Source organism: Crocuta crocuta, unplaced genomic scaffold (assembly GCF_008692635.1).
Source record: "Crocuta crocuta isolate KB4526 unplaced genomic scaffold, BGI_CrCroc_1.0 scaffold393, whole genome shotgun sequence".
NCBI classification, from domain to species: Eukaryota; Metazoa; Chordata; class Mammalia; order Carnivora; family Hyaenidae; genus Crocuta; species Crocuta crocuta.
This window is the reverse complement of record NW_027530889.1, coordinates 35,714-54,812: the sequence shown is the minus strand read 5'-3', so window position 1 is coordinate 54,812 and position 19,099 is coordinate 35,714. Positions and strand designations below refer to the sequence as shown.

At 33.7% G+C, this 19,099-nt stretch overlaps 1 protein-coding gene across 3 annotated transcripts in view; it reads left to right on the top strand.

Annotated features, from left to right (window-relative positions):
• BRD10 (bromodomain containing 10) overlaps positions 1–19,099 on the top strand; it is a 116,332-nt gene that overhangs the window by 74,858 nt on the left and 22,375 nt on the right. For 2 of the 3 annotated variants that reach the window (XM_077769655.1, XM_077769652.1), the window contains one exon: positions 5,978–6,067. The exons of the other annotated variant lie outside the window; for it this stretch is intronic. In XM_077769655.1, coding sequence (XP_077625781.1) covers positions 5,978–6,067 — 90 coding nt within the window. The remainder of the gene's footprint in view (positions 1–5,977; positions 6,068–19,099) is intronic. 3 annotated transcript variants of the gene reach the window in all.

Here is a 19,099-nt window from a genome sequence, read left to right as displayed (position 1 = left end):
TAATGTAACTTTGTATGAAATTGAGCTATGGCCTGCAGGGCTCTGATTAAGGCATAATCATAGGATTAAATGGAATACTTGACATAGCTAGTATAAATAATACTCCTAAGTTTATGTTAATGAGTGGATATGGTATTGGCAGGGGGACTCAGATGGTTAGGGTGAGTGAGAGGGTGAATATAGGTGCTAAAATAAATATAGATATAGAAGATGTGAAAGGTCACAGGTGCTCTTATTAAAAAGTATCATGGTATCTGTAATAGGTTGCAGTAGTCCATAGTGTCCTACAATGTTTGGTCCATTGTGAAATTGTATATATCCTAATACTTCATATTCTACAAGTGTTAGAAAAGCTACAGCAAGGAGGATTGGGACAATCAGTGAAAGACTGTTAATTACAAACGTGTTGTTAAGGAGAGGAGTTGAACCTCTGATTATAAAGTTTAAGTTTTATGCAATTACCAGCTTTGTCACCCTAACAAACCTGCATTCTCGGGCAGTGGAAGTTAACAAAGCCTAGATTGAGATTATTTAAAGCACTTTAGTGAAGTAGGCCTTATTTCTCTTGTCTTGTTCATACTGGGAGAAATTGTTTACTAGATAGAAACCAACCTGCATTGCTCCAATCTGAACTCAGATCATGAAGGACTTTAATGTTGAACAAAGGAAACTTTGATAGCTGTTGCACCATCAAGATGTCCTGATCTAACATTGAAGTCATAAACCTTGTTGTTGATATGAACTCTAAAATAGTATTGCGCTGTTATCCCTAGGATAACTTGTTCCATTGATCAAGTTTTTGGATCAATAAGTGATATAATACTTTTGACTAGTTGATTTAGATTTCAGGCCCTTAAAGGTTGTTTTATTCTCTGAGGTCACCCCAACCTAAATTGTCAGTCCATGTATTGTCCCTGTTGGTTGAATTGAATTGATTTCTTTGGACTGGTTAATTAAAGCTCCTTAGGGTTTTTCATCTTATTATATTTCCGCCTCTTCATGGAAAGGTCAATTTCATGGATTAGAAGTACGAGACAATAAAACCCTTGTGTGACCATTCATATAAGTCCCTATTTAAAGAACAAATGATTATGCTACCTTTGCATGGTCAGGATATCATAGCCATTTAGGTCAGGATACCGCAGCCATTTAACAGTCATCACTGGGCAGGCAGTACTTCTAATAGCAGAAATGCTTGAGGTGATGTTTTTGGTATACAGGCAGGGTTTGAGTTTGAGTTCCTTTTACTTCTTTTAATCTTTCCTTAGTTGCATGCTTGTGTTAGGTATAGTTGGATTAATTTTATCTTATTGTTAACTATGTTATCTGCTCTGATATAAGCTTATGCAAGAAGCATTTCTTGTTACGCATATGAGCATTATTGCTTCTATTGTTAAATAGATTAACCCAGTGTTAAATCAGGAGTTGGTTGCATATTTTGTTATTAAGATGATTTTAATGCTTTCTTAATGATGGCTGCTTTTAGGCTGACTATGGTTGTGTTTATGCTTACTCTCTAAACAAGGTTGTAATCTTTTTCTAAAAAGCTGTACCTTTTTAGATTATATTTTAACCTTATATTAGAATTTTTAGGTTTTTAAGGGAAGTTTAAAGTTGAACTAAGATTCTGTTCTGGGTGACCAGCTATCACCAGGCTCCTTAGGCTTTTCACTTCTTTTTTTTTTTTTTAATTTTATTTTTAATGTTTTATTTATTTCTAGGAGAGAGAGAGAGAGACAGCGTGAGCAGGGGAGGGTCAGAGAGAGAGGGAGTCACAGACTGAAACAGGCTTCAGGCTCTGAGCTGGCAGTCAGCACAGAGCCTGACGCGGGGCTCGAACCCACGAACCGCGAGATCATAACCTAAGCGAAAGTCGGACGCTCAACTGACTAAGCCACCCAGGCGCCCCTAGGCTTTTCACTTCTACCTACAAATCTCACTTATTTCACAACATAGATGAGTTTATCCTACCCAGGTTGTTCGTAGGTAGCTTGCCTGATTTTGGGGTACTAGTTTAACATCTCTTTGTTAGGTTATTTTAGCTAACTAATTATGCAAATGGTACAAAGGGGTAATCTTTGCTGTTTAGTACTTTTAATTTTTCTTTCATTTTTCCCTTATAGTACTTTCTTTATAGTGCCAATTTAAATTTCTCTCTATTACTTGTAAGAATTTGTTTTGATTAATTGTTTCATGTTAGTTGAGTTTATGATTATTTCAGCTAGCTTCGGTTCAGGATGGTCATTTGATATGAAATCTTCTGGGTGTAAGCAGATGCTTTATTTATGCTACATCTTGGTTTATCCATACACATTTTCCAGTATGCTTGCTTGGTAGGACTTATCTCCTCTTGTGTTTGAATAAGTTGTCTTTAGGTTTATTTCACTTCAGTAGGGTGATGGGTGGTATGTGCTTGCTTCATGGCCCAATTCAATTAAGCTCTCTATTCTTAACTTACTACTAAATCCTCCATTAGTTCTCAATTTCATAAGATTTTTTGTAGGGAATTGTGTTCTTGTGTAGAAAATGTAGCCCATTTCTTCCCACCTCATGAGTTACATCTTGACCTAATATTTTGATGTATGATACTTGTGTTTACTTTTCTTCCTTTTTAGGGTTTGCGAAAGATGGTGGTATATTTGGTGAGGTATATTAGGGTTTATCGATTATAGAACAGGCTCCTCTAGAGGGATATTAAGCACCCATAGTGGGGTATCTAATCCCAGTTCAGGCCTTACCTATATTATAAGAGTATAGGTATAGTATATTAACTGTAGCTTTTTACAGCCTAGTTAAGATTTAACTTTAGTGCGGGGTTCTCTTTAACACACTTTATGCCCTAAGTCTATTAATTTGGGTTAATCATATGACTGCGGTGGCTGGGATGAAATTTGCCAACCCTGTTTAATATAGTTTAGTCGAACTTTCGCTCATGGCTTAATTTTTATCACTGCTGTATCCTTTGGGGATGTGATTAAACAAGGCATCATGAGCTACATTTTAGTGTGATTGATACCTGCTCCTTTTGATCACTGGTGATTTAGAGGGCATTTTCGCTGGGGTGCAGAGACTTGCATCTTACTAACAACCAGTGGAAAGGCTAAGACCAAACCTTTGTGTTCATGGAGTCTGATGACTCATCTAGGCATTTTCAGTGTCTAGTTTTACTCATTAAGCTACATTAACAGGTTTATGTTGATTTTGGATTTGAGTTTATCAGTTGATTTTTGTGGTATTTGTTTAGTGAAAATTACTGTTCAGTAGAAGAGTTATAACTCAGGACTGTGTATCCTAGAGTATTGTGTGAGAATTTGATGTTTGAGTCTTATATTTGGATGTGCATTTAGTCTTGTTTTGGGGGTTTGGCAAGAAGATAATAAATACATTTATCTCTTAGAGGGTTATGTGGGGGAGGGGTAAGGGGAGTTTGGTTAAGCTAGTTGTTCATTAACCCTGTAGTACCAGAATGTTTCAGAAGCCATGAAGATTTGGAATTCATAATCGTTTAGAGCCTTACTGCTCAAAAGTATATCTGTATGTAGCCCATACCTGGTAACTTGTTAGAAATGCAGAACCTCAAGTCCCACCTCAGACCCACTAAATCAAAAACTTTAACAAGATCCCCAGTTGATTCTTATGCACATTAAAGTTTGAGAATCACTGATTTAATATACAACTTACTAAGTTGGTAAGCCACTTCAAAGTGCTATTTTAATATATTCATAATTTTCATAGTTTGACTTCAGAACTATTGCTTTAAATGAAATAAATATTCGTTCACCCCTACGAACTGAAAGATTTTAAGTTTCTTAGAGTGTGTCTGGTTGTCAGGGTGCATGTTTTCATTGTTACTGTAAGTTTCTACAAACTATGTATGCAAAATATACCCTTGTTCCTTGTATAATGAGACACCTAAGATGCAAGTTGAAATTCCTCTGAGCTTTGCCATATGGGCAAATGAGAAATCTATGCTGTGATATTAGTTGCTGCCCAAAGTTCAGTGATTCATGTAACCACTTGCGAGCTCAGGAGCAAATTTGACATGGTAGTCAGAATAGCAAATTATACAATGGGAAGTTTAGTTACCACTGAGTGAGTAGTTACTAAATCCTGGTGTAGGACTGACAATGAGGCTTTATAAATAGAATAAAGTTGAAGACATTATCAAATTCTAGAGGCATTCACATAGTTGTCTAGTCCATTGCCTATTATCATTTCTTCCAGAACTCTAGATTTGGCAAATGGGAATATGTAGTTTATAATAAAATATTAGCAGCACTGTCCTACTACATCATTGTATTTTCTACTCTGAAATGACTTAATTTGGGTTACTTAAACGCATATTTTCTCTTCATTGTCAGTTCTGTAGTTTAAAATTATGTAGACATTTCTAGTGATAATCATTAATACCAATTATAATTTGTAATAATCTGTGATTTTTTTTCTTATTCTTAGATTGAACTATATTGCCATTTTAGATCAAAGGCATATCAGTGATTTCCTATGGCTTAACGTAATAATGAAGTTTAAAGGGGTCCTACTTTCCCATTTTTGTCACACAGTTATCCCTAGGAATAATCTTGTTGTATCCCACTTTTCTTTTGTTGTTTTTGTTTTCTTTTACAAGAAATATGCCTTTTAGGAAAACAATATCCTTACACAGAAATTAATGAATGTATCAAACATGGGCTGATAAAAACTTATGGTGAATTAATAGCTTTAGTAGTTTATTAAAAAATTATCATGCAGTATAAACAATACAAGATTTTCATTAATCTGAAACTTTTCCTCTTTATGTGGTTGCAGTTTTGTTTTGAAAACATTTATTTTTCATAATAGATTTTTTAAAATATGGGCTTAAATTATTTTAGGGAAAAGGTTAAATATTTGGGACAAAACTCAGTATACTTTTACAAGAACTAAAATGTAGTTATTAATATTTTTGTTGTTGACACTTCACTGGATTTTTTTTTAATGTTTATTTTTGAGAGAGAGAGAAAGGTGCAAAGTATGAGCAGGGGAGGAGCAGAGAGAGAGGGAGACACAGAATCTTAAGCAGGCTCCAGGTTCCAAGCCATCAGAACAGAGCCCAACACAGGGTTTGAACTCACTAACCATGAGATCATGACCTGAGCCGAAGTTGGACGCTTAAACTGACTGAGCCACCCCGGCGACCCAGACACTTCACTGTTTGAAACTTCAGTAGTTAAGCCAAACTAGTTTGATTATTCATAACTAAAAACCAATTATTTTGGCCATTTGTCAACATTACCAAGGTGAAGTAAAATGAATCACATAATTATAAAAGGAAATAGATGCTATCTATGGAGATGGTTTTATTAAAGACTACAAGATCATATTAAGAATGTGGACTTAAAAAAAAAAGAATGTATACTTAATTTCATTGTAAGTAATTCATTACTTCTTTGAATATATATATATATATATATATATTAATTCTTTGAATATACGTAATATATATATTCAAGGAAGGAAATCCTTCTTTCTTAGCAGTCCCAACAATAATAAAATTAGTTTAATCATATAGTTAGCAAACTATAGCAAAGGTATAATGACAGTTCTCCAGTGGTGCATTTATTCATCAACTAGGATACTGCCTGATGAAGCATTTCTTAAAGGTGATTGAGTAACCAGTGAATTATAGGGTGAGTTTCCAGATCTTTGTCATTCTGGGCTGACAGTTGATAATGTTAAGAAAATACCTGGATCATAAAGGAAGCTGAGAACAGAGGGGTGTGGTATGAAACCACCAATGTTGAAATTTCAGCTATTTTTATACTAAGCCTGAAGTTCATACATTATAACAAGTAATATCTTTTAAAATATAAACTGTGGGACTTTCTTTGCATTTTACTATTACAAATACAAATAATTGTGAATTTAGTATATGTTAAATCAACTTCTGTTACCACATTTTGGGTGTTTTATCAAGCTGTGTTTTTGTGTTTTATTTTAGCTTATTTGCACTAATCTTGATGAACTCAGGGAATTAATCACAAAAATCGAGAATGAACTCAAAGATCTGGAAAACAATAGAAAAAAATCGGTAGGTGTTGATCCAAAAGTTCTGTTATTATTAGCATTAAAATTTATTCCTGCTTTTTTCTAAAGCTTTCTTTTTTAATCTTGTTCTTCTGGTTACATAAAAGTTTGCAATGAAAAATAGAAACATTGTTCCTTTTATTTCTCCTGTGTGTTCTAGTTTTCATTTTTCATAGACAGAAATGGTACCAGGACAAGCAAATTAAATTTTGTTTGCCTGGTTTCTATCAGGTATAGTTTTAGATATTTCCCAATATACTAGTTGGTTGTTTGCTGACTGGTAGTTTTTTGGGTAATGCTTACCTTGCAGATATTCTTAATTAATAATTATATGCTTTTAATGGAAGTTTATTCCTAATTAACAAAAATTTTAATTAACTGTCACATAAATTATATATAAATAAATTGTTTAATCCTGCCCCAGATGTTTTTGATATGTGCTTACCAGTATTCTTTTAAAACACCTTTAAAACACTTTTATCAGTTAAAGTTTTTTTTAAACTTTAAGTATATATTCTAAATTCACAATTTTACCTTCATTTTTTATATTTCTTGAGAGAATAGAATATAAAGAAAATATTCACTCAACACTTGGTAAAATACTCATTTATGTTATTTAGTAAATCAGTGATACTTGCATAACTGGCATGTATAGTTTAGTGATATTACAGATTTGAAACACAATTATACACCAGTAAATAAATGGTGAAGGCTTTAAGCATTGAAGAAAATCAATCATTATTTTTAAAATACCTTTGCTTTATGACTTAGTAATGCCACAAAGCCACATTTAGGTCTTTGCTCAGAACCTGTTAATCTAGAATTATGTATAAACTAAGGATAGTGATACATACCTCAAGCTTCATATCAGCAGTTTTGTAGTAGTCATTTTATATGCTGTTCAGAAAAAAACATTGGTAGCACTCTGAAGGAAAGACTTAAGTGCCATTAAAGTACAACCCTCTGAGGTTACTTAACAGAGGCATAAAACAGCCATAAGCATTTCAGAAGTTTGAAGTGATACCTCTGAGAATATTGATAGAATCTAAGAGATAGAATAATGTTCATAGTGATAGCTGTTAATCAACAAGAAAACATTATGTTCAGTATACAATCTGAGAATGCAGAAAATTGTGTTATTTTTAGAAATATTTCTATTAAAATGGTTTAGACCCTTATTAGGGTCTAATGTGTTCGTGTGTGTGTGTGTGTGTGTGTGTGTGTGTGTGTGTGTATGTACACATACACACTTTGGTATATGGGTAGTTACTTGATGCACCAGGGATTTTTTTAAAATTTACTTCTACAAAGTATTTTTCAAACATCATTTGTATTAAAATATTTTCTCGGCAAAGTTAATATATTTGATGTTATATGCTCATAAAAGACTAATTCTTTAATGGGAAAGAACACTCTTTTAATCAGGATGTTATCTATAGTTTTTGGAGGAGTTGTTTATTTTTAGTGAGTTGTCTGTTCTTCATGAGTCTGAATAGAATTCTGTTAAATAAATTTGCTAATTTTTTTACGCTATGGTTAAACATAATGTATGCCTCTTAACTTGTTCCCATATCATAAATTAGAGTTTGATTTGTTTTCAATGAATAGTTCTATGCATAACTGATTTATGTACTTACAGCATGCATTGTAAGAGAAAAAGACTTCTGTAAGCATCCTAGAGTTTTCTGTAAAGCCATCCACCTCACTTCCATTAGTATAGGAGGTATATGCATATTGCCTTCATTTACAGGAAGAAATAGAAGGGTAAAAGAAAATATAGATTACAAATATCTGACACTAGTCTTTGGAGCCGTGTTCATCAGAAAGTTTAAGGTTACACACAGGGTTTAATTTTTAAACTTTTTGGCTCTAAATTTTTAACTTGTCTGTGACTCCTAGTATTTGCATATTAGTTTTAAAATATGTTTTCTGCTCTTAAAGAAATAGAAATCCTTGGGACTGTACTTGGTAGGGATGATCTTATTGAGATTACTAACAAAAGAGGTATTTCCCTTTAAACTGCCTAAAAGGTTGTTTTCATATGAAATGGCCACACAGCATAAAAGTAACAATTGACTGTAAAAGTTTACATATTATTATCTGTCATTCCTTATTTTTTATAGAAGCTAATATTGAATATGGTAGATGTTAGTTGGAAGAACTAACCTTATTGAATGTTTATGTTAATATTAAATACCAGTTTATTTGTCTGGCATCATTTGGAAATAAGATGTTTCACTTAACTCAATTTTCTAGGTAACTGAAACCTGAACTTTAGGACTAAATTCCTCCCTTCCGTTCTTTTTAATTCTTATTTTAATCATTTAATGAGAAACTTCCCTGCCTCTTTGTACTATATTCAACAAAATTTTAACACTTTTTTGATGACTCATGGACCATTATGAATATACATAATTATACTGATACCCTAACAGTATATTGATATCAATAACTCTCATTAAATATTTACCAAAAGAGCTTTATGTTATATTATTTGAAGGTGTTTGTATTTTTGGTTTTGTTATCTTTGTCAACCTATTGTTTTTTGTGTTTGTCCACATACTTGTCTTAACTAATGTACTGTGAATTACAAAGGAAGTCACAATATTTATGAGAATTAGACTTGTAGTAAGGACCTGAGAGACTTTCTTAACAATGAGAAATGCATGAACTTGGTGATGGTGGTAGCCATTTTGACTGATCCTTGCCTGTGGGCTTCCTTCACTATTGCCAGATAAATAGAGTATTAATTTTGATCTTCATAAGAAGATATCACTGTCAAAACTAAAGTAGTATTTAGAGTCAAAACAATTCTGTTACTCATCAGCTTTTATATCTATAATAATGGCTCCAGTAACAAAGAGGATTTATTCCATGTAGGCATTTATTTGTCATAAATGTCATTTTTAAAGATATAAATATTTATGTGATAGAGGATTTAATATGGATTCATACAAACATCTTACTCTTTAGAGGATTTCTTCTCTGCAGAGCCTTTCCGGATAGTTTTTCCTACCAAAGCAGTAAGGAAGGTTTATCCCATTTCTCACCCCATGTCAACATTCCATTATAAAAGCTTTCTTAATATATTAGACGTTTTGTCATTGAGCAAAATATTGGAATCTTTAGAATCTTTTAAAAATCTAGATCATTTACTCATTCTTGTAAGACAGCTAATTCCATTTATAGTTAATAATGTAAGGAGAAGAAATGCTTTCATTTTCTTGAGTTTGTTTTAGCACACTTGATACCATTACTTCAATTTTGGAAGCCAGGTTCAACATCCTTTAGATCCTGCAGTGTTATACCTAATTATTCACCTGAGATTTGTTTAAAGTGAGACATCTGGTTGAGAGAAATAGAAGTATATAGTTTGACAGTTTTTAAATTTTGTCTTTCTCATTATTGTTTGGATCATAGGATTCTTCAGTGAGCTAAAGGAGAAAATCATAACATTTTATTTTTATTTTGTGTTTTTAGTCAAGAGATAAAATTTACATTTTGTCTAATTCTTTGGAAATTATCTTTTTATCTTATTTTTAAGTGCTTATTTATTTTGAGAGAGAGGGAGAGCAGGGAAGGGGCAGAGAGAGAGGAAGAGAGAGAATCCCAAGCAGGCTTCATGCTGTCAGTGCAGAGCCTGATGCACACAGGGCTCGAACCCACAAACCATGAGATCATGACCTGAGCCAAAACCAGCAGTCAGACGCTCAACCAACTGAGCCATCCAGGCACCTCAGAAAATATCTTTTTTTTTTTAATGTTTTATTTATTTCTGAGAGAGAAAGAGAGACAGTGTGAGCAGGGGAAGGTCAGAGAGAGAGGGAGACACAGAATCCAAAGCGGGCCTCAGGCTCTGAGTTGTCAGCACAGAGCCCAACGAGGGGCTCAAACCCATGAACTATGAGATGATGACCTGAGCCAAAGTGAGACACTTAACCTACTGAGCCACCCAGGCACCCTGAACATTCCTTTTTAAATCGAGGAAATGTATTAGTTTTCCAGAATGATAGAGCTAAGATTTGATAAATTTGCCTGATCCTATTGTATTTGAAATATACTAGACAGTATTGCTTTCTGAATAGTCACAATTGGAAAATTTTGCCAGGAGGATATCAGAAGTGGTTATATTTCACATTTTTCATGCGACTTTGTTTTATTCTCATCTGCCTAATTTCCTTATGTTTTAGATTATAATTTAGATTTTCAAAGAGGTTTCAATCTCTTTTTCTTTAATACAGAAAGATCCATATAGAAATTGGATATAAGGAAGAATTGATCAATTTGGCAAAAAAAAAAACAACTTTTTTTTTTAAAGAAAAGAAACTTTGTCTGGATTATATAATGGTGAATGATAGCCTTATCAATATAGAGAAACTAAAATTTAAAATACAAACTTTTTTTTCTTTTCTAATACATCATTTAGTAATTAGGTAATTCAACACTTAAACATCATAATCAGTATATAAGAAAAGCTATAAAACTGACTTGCTATTTGAGCGTATAATCCTGTTTGGAATCTAACTTTTACTTTCCCCATTTCATGCCCCATCTCCAAAAGCAATTTACACAATAGTGCATTGAGCAGACTACCTCTAATAGTAGAAATATGGAAAAGCCTGTATATCTAACAGTAGAGAGATGTCTAACCAAACAATATTAACACAGTGGTGTATCATAAAGCTAGTAATAAAATATTTGTAGATCGTTGCCAAATGGAAATAATTTATGAAATGTTAAATTTTCTAAATGATATGTGACTAATGATTATAATTTATGAAAAGACATGTTAAGAATTGGAAAGGAGGGGCGCCTGGGTGGCTCAGTCGGTTAAGCGTCCGACTTTCGCTTAGGTCATGATCTCATGGTTTGTGGGTTTGAGCCCCGCTACCGGCTCTGTGCTGACAGCCAGCTTAGAGCCTGGTGCCTGCTTCGGATTCTGTGTCTCCCTCTCTCTCTGACCCTCCCCTGCTCACGCTGTCTCTCTCTCTCTCTCTCCTAGAAATAAATAAAAATATTTTAAAAAATAAAATAAAACATTTTTTAAAAAAGAATTGGAAAGGAGTTTCATGTAATGAATAAAATTAATCTTTATGATGTTCTTAAGATAATTTAAACTCATCATATAATAATATTTTCTTGCCTTGCCTGCACATTAGCAAGACCAAACATTAGAGAAATTAGAAGCTTTGATCAGAGATGGTGACACCCCATTTTTTTATACAGAGTTCTGTATAAGCCACTGGTTATCAATCAGCGATGATTCCTCTCCCCCACCTGGGAGACTTTTGGCAATGTCTGAAGACATTTTTAGTTGTTGAAGAGTTGGTACTGGTGCTTAATGGAGAGAGGTCTTTGATGCTGCTAAAAATATCCTACGTTATACTGGGGCACCTGGGTGGCTCAGTCAGTTGAGCGGCTGCCTTTAGCGGAGGTCATGATCTCGCAGTTCTTGAGTTTGAGCCCCCCTTGGAGCTCTGGGCTAACAGCTCAGAGCCTGAAGCCTACTTCAGATTCTGTGTCTCCCTCTTTCTCTCTCTGCCTTCCCCTGTTCACACTCTGTTTCTCAAAAATAAATAAATGTTAAAAAAAATCTAAATATCCTACATTATAATGATCCTATAATGCACATGATAATCTCCTGTAATAAAAAATGATCTGGCCTCAAATGTCAGTTGTGTGGAAATTGCAAAATGATAGCATAAATCTGCATTTGCTAAGGACCCTATTCTCTTGCTGCTGCCAATTTATAGATAGAAAACAAGTTGATGTTTTGAAAGTTAGGTGGAAATCACTGGAATCATACACTTGCTCCCATAATTGAGAGTACTTTTATTAGATCATATACTTATAATTCAGACTCATATTTGGTGAAACTTGCGAACATTAGTATTAACATTTACCCTTTATAGTTCCATCAGATAGTTTAAAAAGATTCTTGACCTTAGCTTCATATCCAACTGTTTTCAATTTATTATGATTTATGACCTCTTTCAAGTATGTTGACCATTTACCTTTACCTTCCTTTGTATAGGAAATGAAGAAATTACAAATAACATGATTGTATATGTATTTTCTTTATTCATTTTTAGAAAGATGCTGTAATATATTCCTAAAAAGTGAAGATATAGTAAGGAATAGAAAAGGATAAATTAAAAATAGTCAAATTATGTTTAAAACTTATGTGACTTTATATGGAACCCAAAATCTTAATTGCATATAGTATAGCCTTAATATAAGGCAAAGCCTTATTATACCTTAATTTCACTTTCTAACAACTGTAACAGAAATTTTTATAATGAAGGATTATGGGATTTTTTCCCCCCTCTCTCTATTCTACATCCATGTGCTCATAGTGAGGCATCAAATCACAATTATTTTATAGCCAGCTGTTGAGAGTGCATAATCTATTTTACTAGAGTGTAAAGAATACTAGATACCTTCAGAGTCCTGAATATGCCTTAAATAACTTTATTTAATGGATTTTCCTGTAGATATGGTTGCAATAATCTCTAAATTATCCTGAAAATTAGTTATACTTACATTTTTACAACTACATCATTATAGATATCATTTTCTTATTCTAGATTTTCTGGTAAAGTATTCATTAACAAAACAAAACTATTTCAGCTGTGGGTGGGAGGAATCACATCTTTAAATAGTCATACTTAAAGCTTTTAAAATATTAAAATGGCCTTCTGGGATGCTTGGGTGGCTCAATTAGTTAAGCATCCAACTCTTGATTTTGGCTCAGGCTATGATCTCACNCTCCACATCCTCGCCAGCATCTAGAGTTCTCTGATTTGCTCATTTTAGCCACTCTGACTGGCGTGAGTATGATCTCACGATTCTTGAGATCAATCCTCCTATCAGGCTCTGCACTGAAAGCATGGAGCCTGCTTGGGATTTTCTTTCTCCCTCTGCCCCACTCATATGTGCGTTTGCTCTTTCTCAAAATAAATAAATAACTGTTTTTGAAAAAAATAAAACAACCTTTTGGAAGGCCTGCCCAACAGATAAAATAAGTTTTTTTTTACCTATCTTCGTTACAGGTTCAAGTATTATTCCTAAGACAAGTATTTCCTCAGTGTCCTCTGTGTGCTATACATACTACCAGGAACTTGGTAGGGGTCCAGAGATTAAAACATAGTCCTTATCCTTAAAGAATTCGCTTACAGAGTTTAGGATTTTATTCCCAACCCTCAGGACAAATTTTTAATTTTAATCAAGGTCAGTTGAGCTAGCTTCTGTCCTTTTATAAAAGACTTAATCTTTTCTTTTCAAGCAGTGTTAATTCAGAAGTCACCAAATACTCCACTTGCTTACTTCCTTTGGGAATATGGTGGAGGGATAGATAACCTATGTGTTACATGAACAATCAAATGGTAACTGACATGCTCAAAATAATAGAAAAGAAAGCTAGATGACAGGAAATATGAACCAGAGCAATATTTGATTGGTAGAACAAAGCTTTAATCAGTTAGTCACTGAATTATCTAAGAATGCATTATCCACGTTTATATCTATCATAAATCTTGTTCTTTGGGTATTTTTTGACATTTAATAGCTACTCAACTAAGAACTGGATTTTAACCCTTGTTAATAGTGCTCACCGTTTCTACTTAATTACAGTTTGGCATAGTTTGAATCCCATTAGGCAAACTTTCATAAAAACAATTATTTGAAAACAAAGAAAGTTGCAGTTAAAAGAGAAAAGGATTATTTTGTATTTTTACATCAGGCAGGTAATTGAAGTGATCTTCAAAGGAAGATTTGAACTAAGTGACAGATTCTTCTATAGCTAGAGGTTCATAGTGTGGCTTAAACCCTTCTGAATTAAGACATCACACACAAATATAACTAACACTTATATGCCAAATAATTTTCAAAGCACCAACTAAATTTGTATTATCTATTTAATAGTGACTACGTTCCACTGACAAAAGTTGTGGAAAATTGAATTGAAATCCTTGGGGTGCTTAAGGTACCCTCTCCCCATAATTCCACATCATTACAGCTTTTTATATTACAGAACATATTGAAATCTTTGGAAAGACCCTAATATTTAAACATAGAATAGTTTAATACATTTTGTGAATTGGTAAAAATATATTTTAAAAAATGAGAGGATTGAACAGTAATATAACTTCCCTACTATTTTACCAGACTATAGGAAAAGAAAAAAATGATGCATTATATAGTAAAGAAAGATCAACTCAGAATCTGCAGAGAGTTGAAATGAGCCTGCATAGAGAGTGTAGAGTCCACAAAAGAGACCAAAAAACAGACCCTTAACTATAGGAGATTAAACAGATGGTTACCAGAGGGAGAGGTAGTTGAGGATGGGTGAAATAGGTGAAGGGGATTAAGAGTACAGTTCTCTTGATGAGCACCTGAGTAATATATGGAACTGTTGAACCACTATATTATATACCTGAAACTAATATAAAGTATGTTAGCTACACTGGAATTAAATTTTTTTTTTAATATAGGAAAAGGCTTACCTGTAAATACATATTAAACTGAAGATGTGATGCTAACAAGTTGTAGTAGGTGCTGTTAATTAGAACAAGAGCAATTTAAGGCAGGTTTATTGACAGTAGCATGAAACATTAACGAGCAATTAGAAAAACCTATAAATGTATGTCTTGTTAGTCCAAAAATATAGTCAATAATCATTAAATGTAGAAATATAGATTATAGAGAAATTTGAACAGTCCCTGAGAGTCATTGTATTAAAATATAACAATAACTTGTTTATTTTTTTTATTTTTTTTAAAATATTTTTATTTATTTCTAGGAGAGAGAGAGACAGCGTGAGCAGGGGAGGGTCAGAAAGAGAGGGAGATACAGACTCTGAAATAGGCTCCAGGCTCTGAGCTGGCAGTCAGCACAGAGCCCGACGCGGGGCTCGAACCCACGAACCACGAGATCATGACCTAAGCGAAAGTCGGACGCTTAACCGACTAAGCCACTCAGGCGCCCCAACAATAACTTGTTTATAATGATGACCCAAGTCATCAGGAGTTAAATTATATTCATCGTGTGTTCCGAAAATCTAGAAGACATATTTCTCTCAATTAAAAAAAATATTTTGCATCTAAGGAGAAAAAAAAAGTAAATACTACCTTTTCATTTAATATTATTTAGACTAAGGAGAATGTAAAATAATTGGTTTATTAGTATACTTAATTATAGTTAATTTGATTTGTGCTGTGTTTTTATACATGAGTTGAAATTATTTACAAGCTACCTTCAGATATTGCTGATGATTTTAAATGAGACATCTTTGTGTACAGATCTGTTTGGCTTTTCTCGAAGTTATTTTCATTGTATTTGAAAAGTTCAACATATTGTTATTTAATCCCTTTTCCAATGTCTTGTCACAATTTATGTGACAAGAGCCAAGCCTATAACAAAATATATTTTGTCATATGATCCAGTTTCTGTGATCTAACATTTATAAGTAAAAGTGTATAGAAAAATAGCATTGATGCTTTTGTTATATACATCTTGTTTTTTTACTGTTCTTAACACTGTAGTACCTTCTCAATTTATAAAAACATTCTTTGTATATTTATTTATGATTTTATTTTTTTCTTCATATAGCTGTCAATAGCTGTTTTGTTTATGTATAATGTTATAAGAAAATCTATATAAGTGATAGGATGATTTGTGTAAACAAGTTACTTTCACCTAAGTTTAACATTCAAAGCATCTAAATTTATTTAAATGTGTGAAATAAATCCGTGGTGATGAGACATGTAAGGAACCTGGAATTTATTTGTTTTCCTTTTTTTCTTCTTTTAGGTGTCCAATGTCTTCAGCATCAGTAGATTGCCAACTCCCTGTCCTTGCAGCACCCCAGCCAGCACTATGCTGGTACTGTTATACCCATCCCCGATTACTGCAGCAGAATGGAATCGTTCTTTAGTTGAAAGGTAAGTTTCCCTCCCCACTCATTTCACACACATAGACTCAGTTTTTCATTTTATAATATTGTGTAGTTTTGTAAGTTTTTTTTAAGTTTCTTTTCCCATATGGTTCCTTAGGTTATTTATGTATCATATTCAAAAACTTATAAAACTGCATAATATAATAAAAGATTTATCTTGTGACCATAGACCAGCTTCTTTTTGTAGTAATCCCTATGAGGTTATAAAACCTCCATTGTTTGACAGTTGGGGCATCTCATGGAAAGGGAGCTGGCAATCTGCAGCTGCTGTGGACATTGGATGAGAAAGTATTGAAAGGTAAGCTTCAGATTTAGACCATATTGAATGCCATTAGTTCTATAGTGTATGCTTGAAATTCATATTTATGTTAAACTTAATTTTAGATTCATAAAAGAAAAATATTACTCTCCTCTTTTAAAGGGACCTTCAGTAAATATTTACATTATTAAGTTCACCTAATAAATTGGGATTATCTTAGAAGATAGTTTTTATCCCTGAAAATAGAATTCTAATATTGAATGAAATATTACATGAAAATAATATTAAATGAAAACAGTTCATCCTTCCCCATTATCACATACCTGTTTATAAAAAACACATTAGGACTACATTTATACACATAGAGCTTATAAAATATTTTTTATTAGAGAAATAGTTATAACACTGTTTCACAAATGACCTTTTACTAGTCTTTATATACCTACTGTCCTTATCTTTGATTCTGTATTGATATCTACAGATAAAGATTATAAGAAGCTTTCCAATTTTTTATGTCCATATTCTCTCTTAAGTATTTAAAGAATGGGGAATTTTGTTTTCCTTGTTTTTTAATTCACTTTTAAATTTTAGAACACTATGATTTTAAGTACTATTGTAAATAAGTTAAAGTAAGTTTTATAGATTTTAATTATTCCATTACAGAGACACCTACATGTAAAGATAGGTATTTAGGCAATACAATCTCTTATTCTTTAGGAATTATCTGTGTGTAGGCCAAGTGGGACAGCATTGTGTGGTAGAAAGATATTTTAACATTCAGAAGACCTAGAATTCTAGCTGAAAATCTGCTTCTATCTATAAGCACTTCCCTGTGTTTCACTGAGCCTATGTTCTCCTCATTCCCTTTAACTTTAATAATTTCATCCTAGAAGAAATTCAGTAGTTGTTTTCAGTTTTGCCTTTTTGTATATGTAAATAAAGTTGCTAAGTCAGAAAAGCTATTGCTAGCTTTTAGTTAATTACCTGATTTAAATTCAGGAAATATTTGATTTTATATAGATTTTTTATATTAGACCCAAGTTAAGGCAGATCGTTGCCATCTCTGACTAATTTCTTTTAGAATTCCTAGCTTTCGGGGCACCTGGGTGGCTCAGTCGGTTGAGCGTCCGACTTCGGCTCAGGTCATGATCTCACGGTTCGTGGGTTCGAGCCCCATGTCGGGCTCTGTGCTGACAGCTCAGAGCCTGGAGCCTGTTTCAGATTCTGTGTCCCTCTCTCACTCTGCTCCTTCCCTGCTCATTCTCTGGCACCTCTGCTGGGCTGGAGCCTGTTTCAGATTCTGCGTCCCTCTCTCACTCTGCTCCTTCCCGGCTCATTCTCTGTCTCTCTCACTCTCTCAAGGATAAATAAACATTAAAATTAAAAAAAAAAAAAAAAAAAGAATTCCTAATTTTCTTTATATTAGTTTTATTGTATACTGTGACACTTCAAGACCACCAATACGTAGAAGGGGACATGTTATATTAATTCCATATGGTTTGTATTTGCCAAAGAAGATGGTAAATGAAACAGNCGCGGGGCTCGAACCCACGAACCGTGAGATCATGACCTGAGCCGAAGTCGGACGCTTAACCGACTAAGCCACCCAGGCGCCCCAGTATGCGTTCTTTATTACTATCAAGTGGTTAAATCACCTTACCTAAAATACCAGTCCCAGTTCAGTGATTCTAAACTTTTTAAAATGTGTATCCCCTTTTGGTAAATATAAAAACTGGGGACACACATACCCCTTAGCAGGATATACTAATATCCTTTATTAAGGTTATTGTATTCTTTATATGTATCTTCTGGTTTTTATCACTCTTTCTGTAATTTTGTTTTCCAAATATAAAATAATTAAACATGCATTTTTAAATAATGAAATACCATACCATCACTACCCCAAGTTGAGAATATACAATATAAAGAAGGGGAAAAAGGCTAAAATACATATAAAGTTTAGAAAGCTATAGACATTTTCGAACAGGTCAGCAAATAAGACAGAATTATATGAAAGTTAGAATTCTATTCTCTGATTAATATTTATGATCCATTTTCTATATGTATAGTTGGCTAGTTCAGTAATATATTTTCTGGGCATTAGATTAATTAAAATTTAGTAATCAAAATCAAAAGATAAAATCCTTCTAATCCTTTTTAAAGTCTTTTCTACAAAAATTAATGATATAATTTATTTTTTTAATGTTTTATTTATTTCTAGGAGAGAGAGAGAGAGAGAGACAGCGTGAGCAGGGGAGGGTCAGAGAGAGAGGGAGTCACAGACTCTGAAACAGGCTCCAGGCTCTGAGCTGGCAGTCAGCGCAGAGCCCGACACGGGGCTCGAACCCAGGAACCGCGAGATCATGACCTAAGCGAAAGTCGGACGCTTAACCAACTAAGCCACCCAGGCGCCCCTGATATAATTTAATAGAGACACAAACACAGCTGACAAATGTCTTAAAATAATGACGTTCAACTACAGAGACTCCTCTTCCTGTTCCTCATCTACCTAGTCCCAAGGTCCCACAATACTGCTCCTCCTTCTCCATTTCCCACACCATCACCACTACACTAATCGGATAGCAGCCATACTACCCAGGCTAATTATGCATCTGCCATTCTTCCCCATATAACCCTCAGTTACAAAAAATTCAGAATTCCTGGTGCACTAGGGGTACCTGGGTGGCTTAGTTAAAGCGTCAAGATTTTGGCTCAGGTCATGATCTTGCGGTTCATGAGTTGGAGCCCCATGCTGGGCTTTGTGCTAACAGCTCAGAGCCTGGAGCCTGCTTTGGATTCTGTGTCTCCCCCTCTCTCTGCCC